The sequence below is a fragment of the Castor canadensis genome, chromosome 5 (genome assembly GCF_047511655.1).
Source record: "Castor canadensis chromosome 5, mCasCan1.hap1v2, whole genome shotgun sequence".
Taxonomy (NCBI): Eukaryota; Metazoa; Chordata; class Mammalia; order Rodentia; family Castoridae; genus Castor; species Castor canadensis.
Genome location: NC_133390.1, coordinates 153517696 through 153535289, shown reverse-complemented (window position 1 = coordinate 153535289; position 17594 = coordinate 153517696). Strand labels below are relative to the sequence as shown.

Below are 17594 nucleotides of genomic sequence, written 5' to 3'. Positions count from 1 at the left end.
GACTAGACTTACCATTATATTAAAATATTATGAAGTTATAACTATGACTGGTATGAGGGAATACACAACATATCAATAGAACAGAATAGATTGTCCAGAAATAGACACAATCAATAATGGAATTTAGTTTATGATAAAGCGGCCTTTCAAATCAGTAGAAAAAAGAAGGATTGTATAAAAATGAAATGGAGGGTGGGAAGGGACAATATCGCTCATTCATTTCACCTAGGTAAATTAACTGCAGGTGAATCAAAGTTTTAAACATCACTAAAATGAAATCATATATTTATGACAGAAAGCATACATAGGACTGGGGCCATGCTCAAATGGTAGAGCCTAAGAAGCTCAAGACCCTGATTCCAAACCCCGTACCACCAGAGTAAAAATAAAAGTAAGAATAAATAAAAGAAGGTATATATAAACTCATAATCTTGGGGTGAGGAAGATTTTTCTAGGCAACATACAAAACCCAGTACATTTGTTTTTTTTTTTTTTTAATTAAGGTCCCAAGATTTAGCCCTCAAGACTTTTGGGTTCTGCATCTTTCCTCTTTTGTTCCATGCTTTTTTTTGGCCTTCCTTTCTCTCTTTCCTAACTCTCATTCCTCCTCCTCTAGTCTTGTTATCCTTCATCTCCATTTCTGGAAGACAAATCAGGAAGCACGTGTAAACGTGCTTCACGAGGACCCCAGCTCCTCAGCACTCACAAACTTCATGTTTCAAGTATTTGACAAGTCAGTAAAACTCTGAAAATCTCTATCAGATTGAGCTCTTTCCTTCCTACAAACTGCTCTCAGACTGGAGGACAATGAGATTAGGTTTTTGTTTGTTTTAAAGCTGTTTTTTCACTTGATTCCTTAATTAATTGTTTGTATTTCATTATTTGTTAGATTTGCTCCTGGATTATAATTTCAAGGTAAAATTTCTGATTACAACATGGATAAAATATTCTCTTAGTGGGTAAGGTTCTCCCAAGAACAAAAGACCAGACTGCAGGCTCTAAAAAAAAAAAACTTACATTTTTATTTTAAAAGTTTCAGCTTTGAGGACCTCAAAATATTTCTTTGAAAGTCAAAAACATATTAAAGAAACAGAATCCTGAGCCTAAGGTTCCTTTCTGGTTACCAAAGCAGGCTCTTTGGGACAGAGTGACCTTGGCTTGGCCAGTTAGCTGATAAAAGTCTTGCTGATACCACCTAACATATTCTCTCTCTCTCTCTCTCTCTCTCTCTCTCTCTCTCTCTCTCTCTCTCTCTCTCTTCTTCTTCTTCTTCTTCTTCTTCTTCTTCTCTCTCTCTCTCCCTCCCTCCCCCTTTCTCTCTCCCTTTACCTCTTTCTCCTTTCCCTCACCAGCCCTCATATGCTGAGTTTGATATTAGTGGAAATGTGCTGGGTTTGATCTTCAACCAAGGAATGATCTGGTGAGTTATCCATTTTATCTGAAGATCACCTAATTTGGAGAGAAATTAGAAACCTAGAATCCCAGGCTTTGCTTGGAAGAGACTAGAAAAATCACCTTGCTTTCTGAGGTCCCTCTTTCACATGATAAAAATACAGGGCAGGGCTAGGTGAGAACCAGGATAGTTTCTGGCTCATCCATGTGCTACCATGAAAGTAGAAACAGAGAGAGAGAAAGAGAAAACACAAAAAGAAAGGAGGGAGAGAAGGAGAAAGGACAAGAAAGAAAAAAAGGGAAGGAAGGAGGTAAAATAAAGAGGAGGGAAGGAAGAGTAAACGAGAGAAAGAAGAAGGAGAGAGTGAGCAAAGGAGAGAAGGAAGGAGGTGAATGAACTAAGGAACTTCTTCCTTTGGAGAGAGAGTGAGAGGACATGGCATAGCTGCAGCCAAAGACATTTGAGATGCCAAGGGGGCTCCGCAAGTCACTGTCCACCACAGAGAAGTGGAGCAGAGACCATGTAACTTGCTGCTGCCTAATGGCAAAGCAGTGGTGAAATCCTGACCAGCACCCATGTCAATAATGCTCAGAGTGTCCTACTGTCCTGAGGACCGAATGGCTCTGACTGGGTGACAAATGTCCTCAATAAATGGGAGGCCCCTGCCCTCTGGACCTGCAGGGAAGCAGATTGGCCATTTCCTTCTATCAGAACTTCCCTCGCCTTTCTTGCTCCCGGGCCAACCGGGTGTCTGGTTTCTGCCCTTCCAGGATGGGCTCCTTCTATGCTCCAGGACTAATGGGCATTAACATCTTTCGCCTGCTGACCTCCATGTACTTCCAGTGCTGGGCAGTGATGAGCAGCAACGTCCCCCACGAGCGTGTTTTCAAAGCCTCCCGATCCAACAACTTCTACATGGGCCTGCTGCTGCTGGTGCTCTTCCTCAGCCTTCTGCCGGTGGCCTACACCATCATGTCCCTCCCGCCCTCCTTTGACTGCGGCCCGTTCAGGTGCAGAGTCTTGATTGCCCCAGGGCAGGCTCTCTTGAGGCAGTCTGCTCACGGGACCTGGCTCAGATTCCAGTTCTGGTTTCATGTCAGTCTGTAAAAGGCCATGGAGTGCTGTTCAACAGCATTTTCTACAAGGACGGAATGTTCTACCTCTGTCCAATATGGTAGCCACCAGTCACCTGTGGCCGTTAAACACTTGAAATGAGGAACTGGGAAACTTAATTGCTCATTTTATTTCATTGTAATTAATTTAAATTTAAATTTAAATCACATGTGGCTAGCTACATTGGATGGTACAGTTGTAACCTTTTAACACTGAATAATCTACCACCCGTGATTATCTTACCATAGGATAAGTAATGGAAGATATTTTGAAGATGAAATGACTATAAATTTCTAAGTGTCTTCCAGGCATGAAGCAGCTTGACAGAGACTCTTGACTGGGCCACCTACACAAGGCAGAGCACTGTGGGTTCAAGTATAAATTGAACTAGTTTAGGAAGCTGGATATTGCATAAAAAGATCAATAGTTGTGTAAGAAGATAGAATGAGAAATAGTGAGGATCTACTGTTCTCGTTCCAAATGTGTGACCCTCTGAAAACCAGCCCTCTATCTACTCCATAGAAAGGGGTTCTGGGATTAAAGCAGTTTGGAACACATTGCCCCTTGTATCTGCCACCTTTTCACTTAGAAATGTTCAATGCATATGCCTCAACAATCATGCAACAAGACAGCATGTTTAAGCTAGTGTTCCTATTCTTACTGAACATGCATCCCCAGAAAGAAGTGGGGAGAGGCAGGTGAGTAGGGCTCTGTACTGAATTTGTGCTACCCTGAGAGCAAGAACCTCCTCAAGTTGTGCAACCCAGGGCCTCACCCACCCCATTCTAGAGCCCATCCTGCCTACCAATGTGAAGAAGCACACTTTGGGAAATGCTGGTCTGACACTTCTCAGTTTATAAGCCCTGTGGGTGGTGGAGCCCAGAGGAGATGTGCAGGAGTATTCCTGCCAAACAGGTTCATGAAGAAGGAAGGGGGTATCAGTCTAGGTGGAAGGCATGTGCTCAGCTGTAGAAAGCTATAGACACCAGGCTGAAGAGAGAGCCAGGTGGGAGAAGCCTCAGTTGGTTTCCTTCCAAGCAAGGTTTGGAGGGCTTGGCCTGGGTGCAAATGCTAACACCACTTTTCTCAGGTTGCCTACCTGTGCTCAGGAAGGATACCAGTGAGTAGGCCCATGCCCGGTCCTCACCATCTATGCCTCCTTTTGCCTCATCTGCTGCCCTGAGAGGCCCTGAAAATCTACACCCAGATCACAGAGGAAGGAACCTGAAAATGAGGGAAGGTTTCCTGCAAGGAAACCTCCAGGCCTTTCCTGGAGCTCCCAACTGAAACGTCACACACATACACACACTCAAAGGAAACATGGCTGCCACCTTCTTCCTGTTACTGGTCTGATCAAAACTCGACAGTGGGGCTGGAACATTCACAAATGTCCTTCATTTGCTCAAAGTCTTTACTCAAAGGTCACCTTCTCAAAGAGGCCTTTCCTGGAGCTCCCAACTAAAATGTCACACACACACACACACACACACACACACACACACCATTGTTCCTGCTGATTATCCTCTAACATGCTACATCTTTGCTTATTTATCTTGTCTATTGTCTTATTCCCCACCAGGACAAAATCTCCTTGAGAGCATGGGTTTTGCTTCCTTTCTCACTGTTTTGTATCCGGTGACTGGAAGAAAACACCTGATTTATAGTCAGTGCTAAACTATACTTATTACTTCACAGAAATTCAGTTGTATAGGGAGGGGCTTAGAACTTGGACCACATCAAATGCCTACACAGGCCGGACAGGCAACATAGACGAGTAAGATGGGCAGCATGGCATAGCATATGGTTGTAAAGAGAGGTTGGTAAACTAGACTATGGAACCTATCCCAGACCACCACCTATTTTTGTAAATAAAGTTTTATTGGAACACAGTCACATCCATTTGCTACATGCAGTCTGTGTTTGCTTCCTCATTATAACAGCAGAACTGTGTAGTTGCAGCAGAGACCATCTGGACCACAAAACCTGAAATTTTTATCATCTAGCCCTCTCAGAAAAAATTTGCCAGCCCCTGACTTAGGGAAAATAGATTCTAGATGCTCTGTCACTCACCAGCAGGATGACCTCGAGGAAGTTGCTTAGCTCTCTGCACCTCAGGTTCATTGTTGTAAGATGGAAACACTGGTACTGTTTACTTCGTAGGGTTGTTATGAGGATTTAGTTGTTGTTACTTGTGAGCACTTAGAGGATTGTGCTGCTCATATCTGTGCTGTTATGTGGTAAGCCATATCTGTGTCCCACCCAAGTTCAGGACAATGGGTGCTCACCTCCATCCATCTGATGGTAATCAGAAACACAGGTCCACTATTAGCAGATGTTCCATGTTTCCACAGGTATCTGGACATTTATTTGATTTTGTTTTGTTTGGTTTTGGTGGGACTGAGGTTTGAACTCAGGGCTTCATGCTTGCAAAGCAGGTGCTCTACCATTTGAGCCACACACAACTGTAGTCCATTTTGTTCTAGTTATTTTAGAGCTGGGGTCTTTCTAACTATTTGCCTGGAATGGCCTCAAATTATGATCCTCCTGATCTCAGACTCCCAAGTAGCTAAGATTACAGCGATGAGCCTGTAAATCATCTAATATTTTTATTACAGCAATCAATTCAAGTTTGAAAATAACACTATAACAACCCAAAGAACAAATTTGTGAACATGGACTACAGCATTTCACCTGTATTTCCTCAAAGTTAGGCACACAGATCCACAGTGTCTGGCCTGAATCACACACAGTAAGGTAGTGGTGAGAGAAGTTTGACCACAGGCTCAGGCTTTTTCTGTGGTAGATGAACTAAGAATTAACTAGACATCTGGAGTCAGTTTAGAGAAGTCATTTGGGACATTCACCATACCAAGCCAGGCTGATTGATCGCTTCTATATGAGTGGTAGCATTCAGCACTCAAGAATTCTAAAATTCTTCAATCATTAATTCACTTTTTTGGGGGAGGGTTGTACTGTGGTTTGAACTCAGGGCCTTGTGCTTACTAGTCAGGTGCTCTACCACTTGAGTCTACCCAGTCTACCCAGACCTGTTTATTCCTGTGCCAGCCTGGACCTTGATCCTCCTATTTACTATTCCCACATAGCTGGGATGACAGGCTCCTACCATCTCCCCCAGCTTTTTATTGGTTGAGATGGAGTCTCACTAACTTGTTCCCAGGCTGATCTCAAACTGCAATCCTCCCAATTTCAGCCTCCCAAGTAGATAGGATTACAGTCATGAGCAAGCAGTCACCGTGCCTGGTTTTTTAAGGGAAGAGGAAGAGCAATCCTAGGCAGCATGGAAGACAAGGAAGAACTACAGATGCCAGCCCCACTATGTAACTCCTGGGAGAGAAGCAGCAGATTATAGCTGCTGATATAGGTCCAAACTCATTTCAGTCTATGTTTGTTTTGCCCAAATCTAATTCTGTTACTGGCAAGGTAGACAAGGAATAATTTTAATTTACTTTCCCTTCTCTCTCTGGATTTATTGAAATTCTACCAACAGTCCTAGTAGTTGGCCAACAGGAGGAAGGGAAAGAGGAAGAAAGATGCCAAGGACTCTGATAATCTTCAAGATGACCACAGTGAAGTCAGACAGAGGTGGTAATATGGGGGTCCCTAAGGTATCTTGAATGCCTAGTTTGTGACAGGCTTTGCATGTGGCATGTATTTGATCCTATGATGACACTGTGAGATGGGAAGCATTATCTGTACCAAGGAGCAGCTGACTTTGTCTGTAAAGGGCCTGATAGGAAATATTTTAGGCTTTGCAAATTACTAAGGTTTGAGTATGTCCTGTCCCCTCCAAAGTTTGTGTTGAAATTTGATTGCCATCATAGGAGCTTAGGGAAACAGAGATTTAAGTTGTTAAGAGAGATTCATTCCTTCCTCTCACGAGACTAGTGAGGTAGTGAGGGAGTTCTCACCCTCACAGGACTGGATGAGTTACTGTGAGAGTAGATTAATATGAAGTGAGTCTGCCCGTGTTTTGCCTCTTCTACATGCACCTGCTTGCTCTTGCAATTTCCATCATGAGTTATAGCAACAAGAGACCCAAAATCACAAATGTCGTTATAAGAGGGAGGCAGAGGGAGATTTGACAACATAAGAGTAGTAAGTGATGAGACCATGGAAGCAGAAGGAGGCTTGAAGAGTCTGTGCTGTTGGGTTTGAAGATGGAAAAGGGGACATGAGCCAAGGGATACAAGGAATGGAGCTCCAGAAGCTGGAAAAAGCAAGGAAATACATTCTCACAGCCTCCCTCCAGAGAGGGAGCTCTGCTGACACCTTGATTTCAGCCCCATGAAACCAGTTCAGACTTCTGGCCTCCATAACTATAAAGGAATAAATTTGAATTGTTTTAACCCATCCATGTGACAGTTTGTTACAGCAGCCACTGGAAACTAAAACACTACCTACTTCAATGACAAGATAGTCCACACTCAACTTTGACTTAAAAGCATAATATTTGAAATCCACATTTTCTTGTTTTTACATGATAGTTATGAACTAGTCATAAAAATAAATTAAATGTCCCAATATGGTGATATGTGTGGCACTCAAAATGCTGTCATGTTATAACTGCATCCACAAATGGCCACTGGTGCAACTGCTCATCTCTGTCATTACAGGACAAAATCAGTCACAGACAATACATTAGTGAATGAACATGGCTGTGTTTCAATAAAACTTTATTTACAGACACTGAAATTTGAATTTCATATTTCAATTTTATATGTCACAAAATATACTTCTTTGATTTTTTTTCCCAACTACTTAAAAATGTAGCTCTTAGCTCACAGGTCATATAAAAACAGATAGCAGTCTGAATTTGTTCCTATATCATTGTGTATCAACACTGATCTATACTTTCACAAGAGATAAATGAAGCTGCTAGTTGCAACATTTTGGTGGGCACTTGTAGCTTAATAACATCATACCTTGTATTTTATCCTCTAAACAATTTTCAGAAGCAAATACTATTATTTCGCTTATCATACCATATTATGGCACGTTAGTATATACCATATTGTCCATATATCTCAAGAGAGAGAGGAAGCTAGAGCAAAAATTTTTCAATATCGTGTCCAAAGATATCAAATCTCAGCATGTCCAACCGAAATTCCTGTAATGATGAAAACATCCATATATCTGCTTTTCTAACACAGTAGCTACCATCACACTTGAAGAGTGTGGCTAAGAATTTTTATATTCTTTCTAATTGCCACATTTGACAGTACAGCTCTAGTGGGGAGAGCCAGGGTATGAGTACAGCCACAAAGAGAAGGAATAAATCATTTACAGTGTCCCATAGCTAATAAAGGGGAGAACAAGGACTTAACCCAGGATCTCTGAACCCCTAAGGTCACTTTTTAGCACTAAAATTATCAATTAAAAGCCACCAGTATCCAGGAGTCTCTGGACAGCATTTGGGACGTTGATCTTCATGATTCTTAGGCATTTGAAGGAAATAAAAATTATGACTGTGATTAATACAGAAGCCTATGTTGGGCAATCCAGCCTCCTGAAGACTCACCATGGGTATGTTTGAGAGGCACTGTGAAGTTTCCATCACATCAGCATCTGGAGCTCTGTTTCCATTGCTAGGCACCTCAGAAGAAATTCCACGTAGGTTTTATAGTACACCATTAGGGTAAATGAGAAATCCAGGCATGGTGGTACACACCTGTAGTCCCAGCTATTTGGGAGGCTGAGGTAGAAGGATCACTTGACTCAGGAGTTTAGTGCCAGCCTAGGCAACTATCAAGACCCTCTCTTTTAAAACAAACAACAAAAAAAATGGGAAAATTCTTTTCTTTCTTTCCCTTGCTAAGGAAGAAAACATAGAAGACCATTGCTATTTGAGAGTTTGTGAGGTACCAAGGGCAGGAAGCTGGTGAGCTCATATGTAGCCCCTCATTTGGAGCAGAGCTCTGGTTCTTCCAGGAAAGCAGTGGCAAGTGGCAGCATTGGAATCATGGGGACATGGACCAGATTTTGTATGCTATATGAGCTTACAGCATGCTGTAATGTATCCTCTCCTCTTTCCAGCGGGAAAAACAGAATGTACGATGTCCTTCATGAAACCATAGAAAATGATTTCCCAACCTTCCTGGGCAAGATCTTCGCTTTCCTCGCCAATCCAGGCCTGATCATTCCAGCCATCCTGCTGATGTTGTAAGTTAGCCAGGGCCCATGGCTCTGCCACATGGAAACCTCCCAGTGCACTTGAGAGGGAAGGTCCTTCTGCTTCATCCTCTTAGTCTGAATTCCCCAGAAGCAGTCCTAGGACAAAGATTCAAATGTAAGTAGTTTATCAGGGACAGGGTCAGGAATTGAGACAGGAAAGATAAAGGAAAGAGTGTGGCTACCTCTGTGGATGGCTCTACCTGAATCCTACTGGGGAACTCAGGGAGATTATGGGTCTCACCTTTGGGTGAGGGAGATGGGGTACTTATAAACCACTGCTCATCTGTCACTGAGAGCCACTGGAGTTGGCTTTCCCTCAAAATTGGGGTAGAATGGCTTCAAGGGGTGGGAAGTGAAGGGGAAGCTTCTGGCATGGAGACAAAGGTATGGCAGTTGCAAGTCTTTCAGGGAAAAATAGGATCCAAGGGATATGGGTGGACTCTGATAGTATTTTCAACAACCTCCAGAAGGTTCACCAGAAATACCAAAGACCTCTGGGCCCTGACTATCTCAGAAGGTTGAGAGTGTTATGGTTTGGATATGAGGTGTTCCCCACAGCTCATTGTTGAAGGCTTGGTCTCCAGCTGCTGGTGCTACTTTGGGAAGTCCTGAAAACTTTAGGAGATGGGGCCTGGCTGGAGGAAGTGAGTCTGCGGATGAGTCCTCCACACACATGGTGGCTCAGTCTGATCCTGCTGGACCCACAGCCTGACTCCACTAAGCCCCTTGTGCCTTGGAGCTGTTGGTTCATTCGTCATTGTTCGCCCTGACAACTGTTAAAGCACCGAGAAAGGTGGTGGGTTTGATGTTCCCTACACTAGCCTACTGCTAAGATTGGTGTTCAAGGAAGAACTAGGTGAGGAAGAAATGAAGGCAGGAAACAAGTCTTAGATTTGAATTGCCATCATCAAAAAATGTGCTAGTGAAAATATTAGTACTTTATCCCTATAAAAATATACCTTGGGGTCTGGAAGCATGCCTAGCAAGTGTGGGGCTGTGAGTTCAAACTCTAGTATCTCAAAAACAAACAAAAAATGTACTTTGGGGCTGAGGTTGTAGCTCAATGATAGAGCACAAGCATGTGCTTAGCATGCACGAGGCCCTAAATTCAATCCCTAGCATAAATAAATAAATAACAAAAAACCCAAAGATACATATCATAGCATGCTTTTAAAAAATTACAAAATATTTCCAACATACAGAATAGTACAGACAACCATGTATACTAGCACAAAAGTAAACAGATGTTAACATTTTTCACTATTTGCTTCAGGTCTACCTTTATTTTTTATTAAAAGTAAGCCCACTCAACCCTCCTATGTCCTTCCCTTTCCCTATGTGGGGAGAAAGTTATGGAAATCCCATGATTCTGAGGGCCTGGACTTGAGGCTCTCAATTCCACTTGGCACCAAACCCTTGCCAGGATGCAGTTTCTGGAAGCAGGTATCAGTTCTTACAGACCCCACCTAGCAGTTTGCCTCCCTGTAGGGCAGGGAGGAAGCTGTAGAAATGCCATGAGGCCGAGGGTTAGGGTTCTAAGTACTGCCTGGCAGCAAATCCCTGCTGGGATACAGTTTCCTGAGGTGGGTCTCAGTGCCTTCACACCCTGCCTAGAAGTTCACTTCCATGTGTAGGAGGGAAGCTATGGAAATCACATGGTTCAGGGGTGCCTGGGCTCAGGCAGTCAGCACATGTACCCAGGAGGTAGGTCCTGGAGGCCACAGGCTCCATGCTTTGTTTCTATCATGACCCTCAGGCAACAAGACTCACTCCTTACTAGGGACAGTGGAGCCTCTGCCACCATGCCCTTTGCTGCCTGAGCACCCTGCTGATTAACCATCTCAGCAGGACCAGGTCAGATCTTCTCCCTTTCTACAACCTCCTCTCATGACCATCTCCCACCCAGACTGTGGCAGGGTGCCCCAAGACTCCCTGAACCTTGCTGTTTCTTGTTTTCTAGTTCCCAGAGTAGTTCAGTCTCACTAGACCCTCCCTCAAGATGGTGCCTTGCTATAGCTGTCCAAGATAAGGGGAACAACAAAATGTCTTTTTTTGCTAAGGCTAGCCTTCCGCACCAGAGCAATCATAGTCTCACCAAATTCCACACTGCGTTTAAGTCTTCTGGAAAGTGTGGGATTATCCTGTAGATAGAACTGCCAGTCTGTCACTTGGGCCTTCTGGCTTATGTTATCCTTGAATCCTGGGCTTGCCTCCCCCACCCCTTTGTGCTATTACTGCAATACAAATTACATCTTTATACATTGAATCCTACAGGAGAAAAAAGAAAGTTACAAACAAAGACTACCCTTATATTTACCTATGCAGTTACCTTTACCTATGCTCTTTATTTCTTCATTTAGATTTGAGTCCCTGTGCTGATGGAGTGGCTCGAGTGGTAGAGCACCTGCCTACCAAGTATGAGGTCCTGAGTTCAAACTCCAGTACCATCAAAAAAAAAAAAATAGATTTGAGTCCCTGACTAGTGTCCTTTCGTTTCAATCTGAAGGATTCCTCTAGTATTTCTTTTACATAAAGTCTTTTATTGCTGAACTCTCTGTTTTGTTAGGGGAGTATGTTCATTTCTTCTTTGTTTTGAAGGGCAGTTTTGCTGGATGTGGAATGCTCAAGTTGAAAACTCTCTTTCAGCACTTGGAATACATGATAGCAGTGCCATCTAGCCTCCATGGTTTCTGATGAAAAGCCTGTTAATCTTTTTGAAGATGCCTTGTATGTGATGAGATGCTTTCCTCCTGCTTCTTTTCATATTCTCTAGTTGGCTGTGTCTTCTTATGGCTTACTGTGATGTCTAGTTTATCCTTGAAGCTTATTGAACTTCCTTTATAGATTAAGATTCTTCATAGCTGTAGGGAGTTTTCAGCTATGATTTCTTGCAATATTCTTTCTGACTTTTCCTCTCTCTCCTTTTCTTCTGGGATTCCCATTAGGCATATATTGTTATGTTCAATGTTGTCCAGTGGGTGTTATTTTACTTCATTATTTTTTCTGTCTGTTCCTTAGACTCAATTGATTCCTCCTTCTGTCAAATTAAACATATTGTCGAGCACCTGTAGACCTGTAGGAATTCTTTCTTTTTAGTTATTGTACTTTTCAACTCCAAATTTTCTATTTGGCTCTTTTATTAATGACTTTGATGGTCTTTATTTTGACATCAAGTTTGTACTTATCTTTTAGTGCTTTAGACATAGCTGCCTTTACTTCTTTGAATATTTTAAGGTAACTGATTTAAAGCCTTTGTCCAGTAATTATACTGTCTGGGTTTATGCTATAGTTTGGATCTGGCTTGGTCCCTAGCTTGGTGCTGTTGGGAGATGGTAGAAGCTTTAAGAAGAGGAATATAGTAGGAGGTCTTTTGATTATTGGGGGCATGTCTTAAGGGGATGATAAGACCCCAGCATCCCCTTACTCTCTCTTTTGATGTGCCAGCCATGAAGTAAATGCTTTTGCTCCACTACACATTCAAACTGTGATGTACTGACTCATCACAGACCCAAAAGCAATTTGGCCAATCATGGACTGAAACCTCCAAAACTGTGAGCCAGAATAAACCTTTTCTTTGTATAAGTTGATTATCTCAAGTATTGGTTTCAGTCACAGAAAGCTGCCTAACCTCTCTCCTTCAGGGACAGTTTCTGTTAACTATCGTTCCTGTTTGTATGGACCATACTTTCTTGTTCCTTTGCATGTCTCATTGGTTTTTGTTGAAACTGGAAATTTTAAGTATTACATGCAAACTCTGAAAATCAGCTTTTACCCACTTCCTAGAATTATGTAGCTTTTTAGTTTATATAGTTCTTTTTTTTTAGTGTATATATATTCTTTTTTTTTTTTAGGACTGGGGTTTGAACTCAGGGCTTCATGCTTGAGCCATGCCTCCAGTCCATTTTTCTCTAGTTATTTTTGAAATGGAGTCTCTCAAACTATTTGTCTGGGCTGGCCTTAAATCACGATCCTCCTTATCTCAACTTCCCAAGTATCTAGGATTACAGACTTTCATGAAACACTGGCTCCCAGCAAGTTGTTGCTTCTTGTTGTTATTGTTGTTGTTTAGTTAGTGACTTTTCTAAACTGATTCTTTAAAGTCTGTATTATTTGTTGTGTGTGGCTACTGAAGTTCATGCTCAGTTAAGCTTACTGACTAAACAAAGTTTCTTAGGTGTCTGGAACCAATAAATCTCCCAATAATTATATTGTATATTGGGGCTCTGTATGTATGTTGGGGTATGCCTTCAACATTCAACCTTATTGCATCTTACAACTCTACCTTAGCCTTTAATCCATGCTTTTGCAAATCCTCAAAGTTAGCCAGAGCTGAGAGCTAAGAGCCTTCTCATGTCTTTCTTGGGCATGGGCACAGCCTGGGCATGCACCGACCCCTGACCATCATGCTTCTAGGAAAATGTCAATGCTTTCTAGAGCCCCTGTTGAGCACCTCAGTCCTCAACTTCTCCTGTTAAGCTTCTTGGTTAGTCTACTGTTTGCCCTAGTATCCAACACCTCACACAGCCATGAGGTCCAACAATTGCCTCCTATTGCTTCTGACAAACTCTCAGAGAAAAGGCTGTTGACATTGGTCAGGCTCTGAGCCAGGTAAATGAAAAACAGCCTATGAGTGTCATCTTCCAGGGAGCCACTGGATAAATCAAATAATGACAATTCTATGGAAACAAGGATTTGAAGGATTTGAACCCCATTCCACTCGCTCTGGTGAAAGGCCAGGCTACTGATTTTCACCATGATTTTGGGCTGTTGTTTTTCAAACTTACTGCAAAATTAGATGGGGAGAGAGAAATAAGGCAACTTCAATTTTGAAAAGCTCACTGTTGTTACTGAGATTCAGCTGTCTTCTTGAAAATACCCTGAAAACCTTTAGGGTTTTAAAAAAGTTGATTTTTTTTTTTTGAGACGGGGTCTCACTAGGTAGCCCAGGCTGGCCTTAAACTTGTGGTCCTTCTGACTTAGCCTCTCAAGTATTGGTATTAAAGGCATGGACCATTACACCTGGCCTGAAAAAAGTTGATTCTAACCATTTTTTCCAGTGTTCTCATTGCTTTTATGAAGGAGACAGTTTTCAGAGGTTCTTACCATCACATTTTGCTGACATCTCCATTTAACTTAGCGTTGGCGAATCTGTAAAGATTTTGTTAAAATCTTCCCTTTTTGAGCATCATCCTTGTTGTTCCTTAACCATGTCTCTTTGTCTCTGCCTGTTTATCAGTTTTCTAAGGAGTAGTTCAAGAAACAGCTCTATTGCTTCTTATCAGAACTCCCTTTAACTATGAAGGAGTCAACCTTTCCAGAGCCTGTGGTCAGTTTCTTGGCTGCTGCTCCAGGGCTGTCATCCTGGTGGGGGACTGGGACTCCATACTCTGAGGTAGCAGTTCTTCCCCTCCAGAAGCTTTCTGGATGTGCATACAGACTAACAGGTATGCCAGAGCCCTACAGGGACCATGATGAACACAGAGTCCTTTCATTTGCTCATCTATTCATGTAATACCCATGGTTGAAAGTCTGCTCCGTGCCTTGAACACTGCCACGGCCAGCAGCAAACATTTGCACAGCATTTTACACTCTCCATCTCAAGAACTCTTCCAGTTCTGGCAGGACAGGAATGACATGACAGTGATAACCTGAACTTCACTGTGACCTCCTGAATAAATTATGCAACCTAGACACCAAACTTGACCCTTGAAAGCAGTAAGGAGAAATGCTAAATTTAAAATCAAACAAACAAAAAACACCTCAACAGGAATTTTTTCCACCATTTGCTGGTTGTGTAATCTTGAGCAAAACAAGTTATTCCTCTGACCTCTGGTACCTTTCTAATGAATAGGTTATTAGGAAAGGTGAAGAGGGCTAGCACAGAGTAGAAGCCTTACAAAACAGACATCACCTGTCCTCCATTCTCTCCTCCACTTGTCCATAGTCTTGTGAGTCCTTGCTTTGGGAGGCTCACCTGATAGCCTCAGATCCACAGTTTGCTCCAAGGACAAAGTGGTTCTTCTTCTCTGGCTAAAGATAGCACTACTGAGGAAGATATAGTGACCCAACCCTGAGGAGAAAATCTCAGAAGACTCAAGCCGAAGCAGCTGAGGCTTAAGATTCATGGAGGAAAGTTACTAATAATGATGGACCTAAAAATTCACAGGCAACAAATGATAAAACATCCAACCTGGGAAGCACTCTGGCTTATATTCCCTTCCTCTCCCCAAATAGTACAGTCTAGGTCATAGCCCTAGATCATAGGTTCTGTGGGAAAAAAGCCCAGACTGTCAAAGGACACCAGCCACCCAGTCAATCAATGGGAGCTGGACTGTGAAAATCTTAAGTCCAGACATGTCAATGCCCCCTGGGCAGGGAATCTTCAGGACATCTGCAGTTATTTTTCTAGGCAAACTTGGAGCATCTGTCTCTCTTCTCTCAGGACTTATAAAGATTATAGAAAGAATTTTGGCTTCAAATGTGAGTTTCAAGGAATATTAAAGGGTGGGATGACATTGGACAAATTTATTTAACTTCTCTGAATCCCTAGATTGTAAACATGGAAATCATCCTCCCTACTTCATGGAATATTCGTCAAAACCAATGAGATTTGTGTGTGTGGGGGGGGTGCACATGCCACATAGACTGACATAAGGCGGGTGTCCAGGAAACATAACCAGCTTCTTCTGTAGACAAGAAACTGCCACTCTCCACCTCTTCAGATTTGCCAACCTTTAATAAGCATCCTCAGAGCTAGAGGTGTATAGGTCATGCCACACTCTATAAAATGGAGAATAGATAGGGGTCTAGGACCCTCTCCATGTTGTGAAAAGAACCTGGGATATAGGGCCTCCCCCAACCCTACTAGGAAAAGCACTCAGCTCTTGTCATTTTCAAAGATTCCCAAACCATAAAAGGCATTTTTTTTTCTCTTACAGCCTGGCCATATACTACCTGAACTCAGTTTCAAAAAGCCTTTCCCGAGCTAATGCCCAGCTGAGGAAGAAAATCCAAGCGGTGAGTCTATGGAAAGTTTCATCCTAGAAGGTAAAAAGATGTCATGATTTTGTTTCTTGTTAATTTGTTCTGTGATCTCAGTTGTATTATCTCAATGGCTTTCTTCTAATCCAAATTTAAAAATATCTATATTATATGAAGTAGCCTTGTGAGATTCAACAGCATGCATTTATATTATGAGGCTTTTTAGGAATCCATAATAGAAATGACAAATTTTGAGTATTGCTAGAGCACAGGAGAAATCCAAAGGCTCAACCAATGTTGATTCATAAGTCCCGTGCCTACAATAATTCCTGCAGATTAAAACTGATATCAGAAGCAGCTGAAGGTATAACTCAGTGGTAGGGCATGTGCTTAGCATTTGCAGGACTACGGACTCAATCCCAAGCATCAAAAACATTAACAGTATAGCTCCTAAAAGAAGTGTTGTCAAAACTATAGATTGCTGTGCCCCTTAGCCTATGACATCTTCTGAGTTCCCTGGACACATGGGCAGCCTGTCTCAACAATCCAGATGACACCCTGATTTCTGACTGCTTGCTGCCAAAACACACCCCCCCTAACAGTCAGACCCCAGCCCTCTCTGAGCCCTGTCCTCCTTGCTTCCTTTGTCTCTCTTCTGGAACCAAGTTTATGGGTCTTATTGCTGGTTCCCCACCCATCCTTCCTTCTGTTAACCTCATAATACTCCTGTCCATATGTACAGGAAAACACTGAAAAATAGGATCAGAAGATTAGCTGTTCCTTCAAGTGCTGTGCACACCTGAGTGTCTCAGGCCACACTCTCCAATTAGCTGTAGACCAATAACAGACAGTTGAAGGTCATCAGCAAGAACTGAGAACACAGTCCTGCTCTCTACCTCTCACCACCTGGGGCTTTGAGCTCAAACACCCATGTTCCTGACCAGGACCAACAGTTCATTTTTTTCCTGCAGCTCCACGAAGTTGAGAAGAGCCACAAGTCTGTCAAAGGCAGAGCCAGAGAGTCAGAAGACACACCTAAATGCAGTTCCAAAAATGCCACCCAATTGCAACTCACCAAGGAAGGTAAATATTTTTCCATGGTGATGGCATTTTATAAGGCCATATGGAAAGGTAAAGGGCATATGATGTGAAATTGGATTGATCTTGGGTTGAAATCAGAATGCTGGTAATTATTGGCTATATGAAGTTGGGTTAGTTAATCCAGGAATCATAACACCTACTCTTGGGATGCTGAAGACAAGAGGGGACCGTGCATTCACAGTGCTTAACAGAGTTCCTGGCACAGAGAATGAATCAATGAATACTGGCTGGTAGTAGTAGTTTGCATTATCTAAAAAAAAAAAAAAAAAAAAAAAGTAACACTGGAATGTCTAGAATAAAAGGGTGAGAAAAGGCCACTTAAGTTCTAAAGAAAGTGTCTCAGGGCTTTGAAGGGAGGGAGGAAAGGTCAAGCTGAAAGAGACCATCTCTGTTTTTAAGTTAAACAGTGTCATCCATGCAGTAATGTTGGCCTTGGGTGTGAGAACTAAACAAGATGCCAAGAAATGACTGATACTTTAGGAGTTAGGATTTCTTCTACAAGGGTTCCAATTTCTTAGCAATTTCATTCTATCATTTTCTTTCTTTCTTCCTTTTTTTTTTTTTTTAACAGTACTGGGGTTTGAACTAAGGGACTCATGCTTGTTAGGCAGGCTCTCTACCACTTAAACCTCAATGCCAGTCCTTTTTTGCTTGGTTATTTTTAGGTAAGATCTCATATTTTTGCCCAGGGGTCCACATGAACTACGATGCTCCTCCCTACAACCTCCCACATAGCTGGGAAGACAGGCATGCACCACCATGCCCAGCTTATTGATTGAGATAGGATCTCACTAACTTTTTGCCTGGGCTGGCC

At 42.4% G+C, this 17594-nt stretch overlaps 1 protein-coding gene across 1 annotated transcript in view; it reads left to right on the top strand.

Moving 5' to 3' along the window:
* The window catches only part of Tmc2 (transmembrane channel like 2), a 70637-nt gene that overhangs the window by 50308 nt on the left and 2735 nt on the right, over positions 1–17594 (top strand). Inside the window, exons 15-19 of the mRNA XM_074074465.1 lie at positions 1353–1420; positions 2164–2403; positions 8561–8686; positions 15637–15715; positions 16651–16762. Of these exons, the coding sequence (XP_073930566.1) occupies positions 1353–1420; positions 2164–2403; positions 8561–8686; positions 15637–15715; positions 16651–16762 (625 nt within the window). The remainder of the gene's footprint in view (positions 1–1352; positions 1421–2163; positions 2404–8560; positions 8687–15636; positions 15716–16650; positions 16763–17594) is intronic.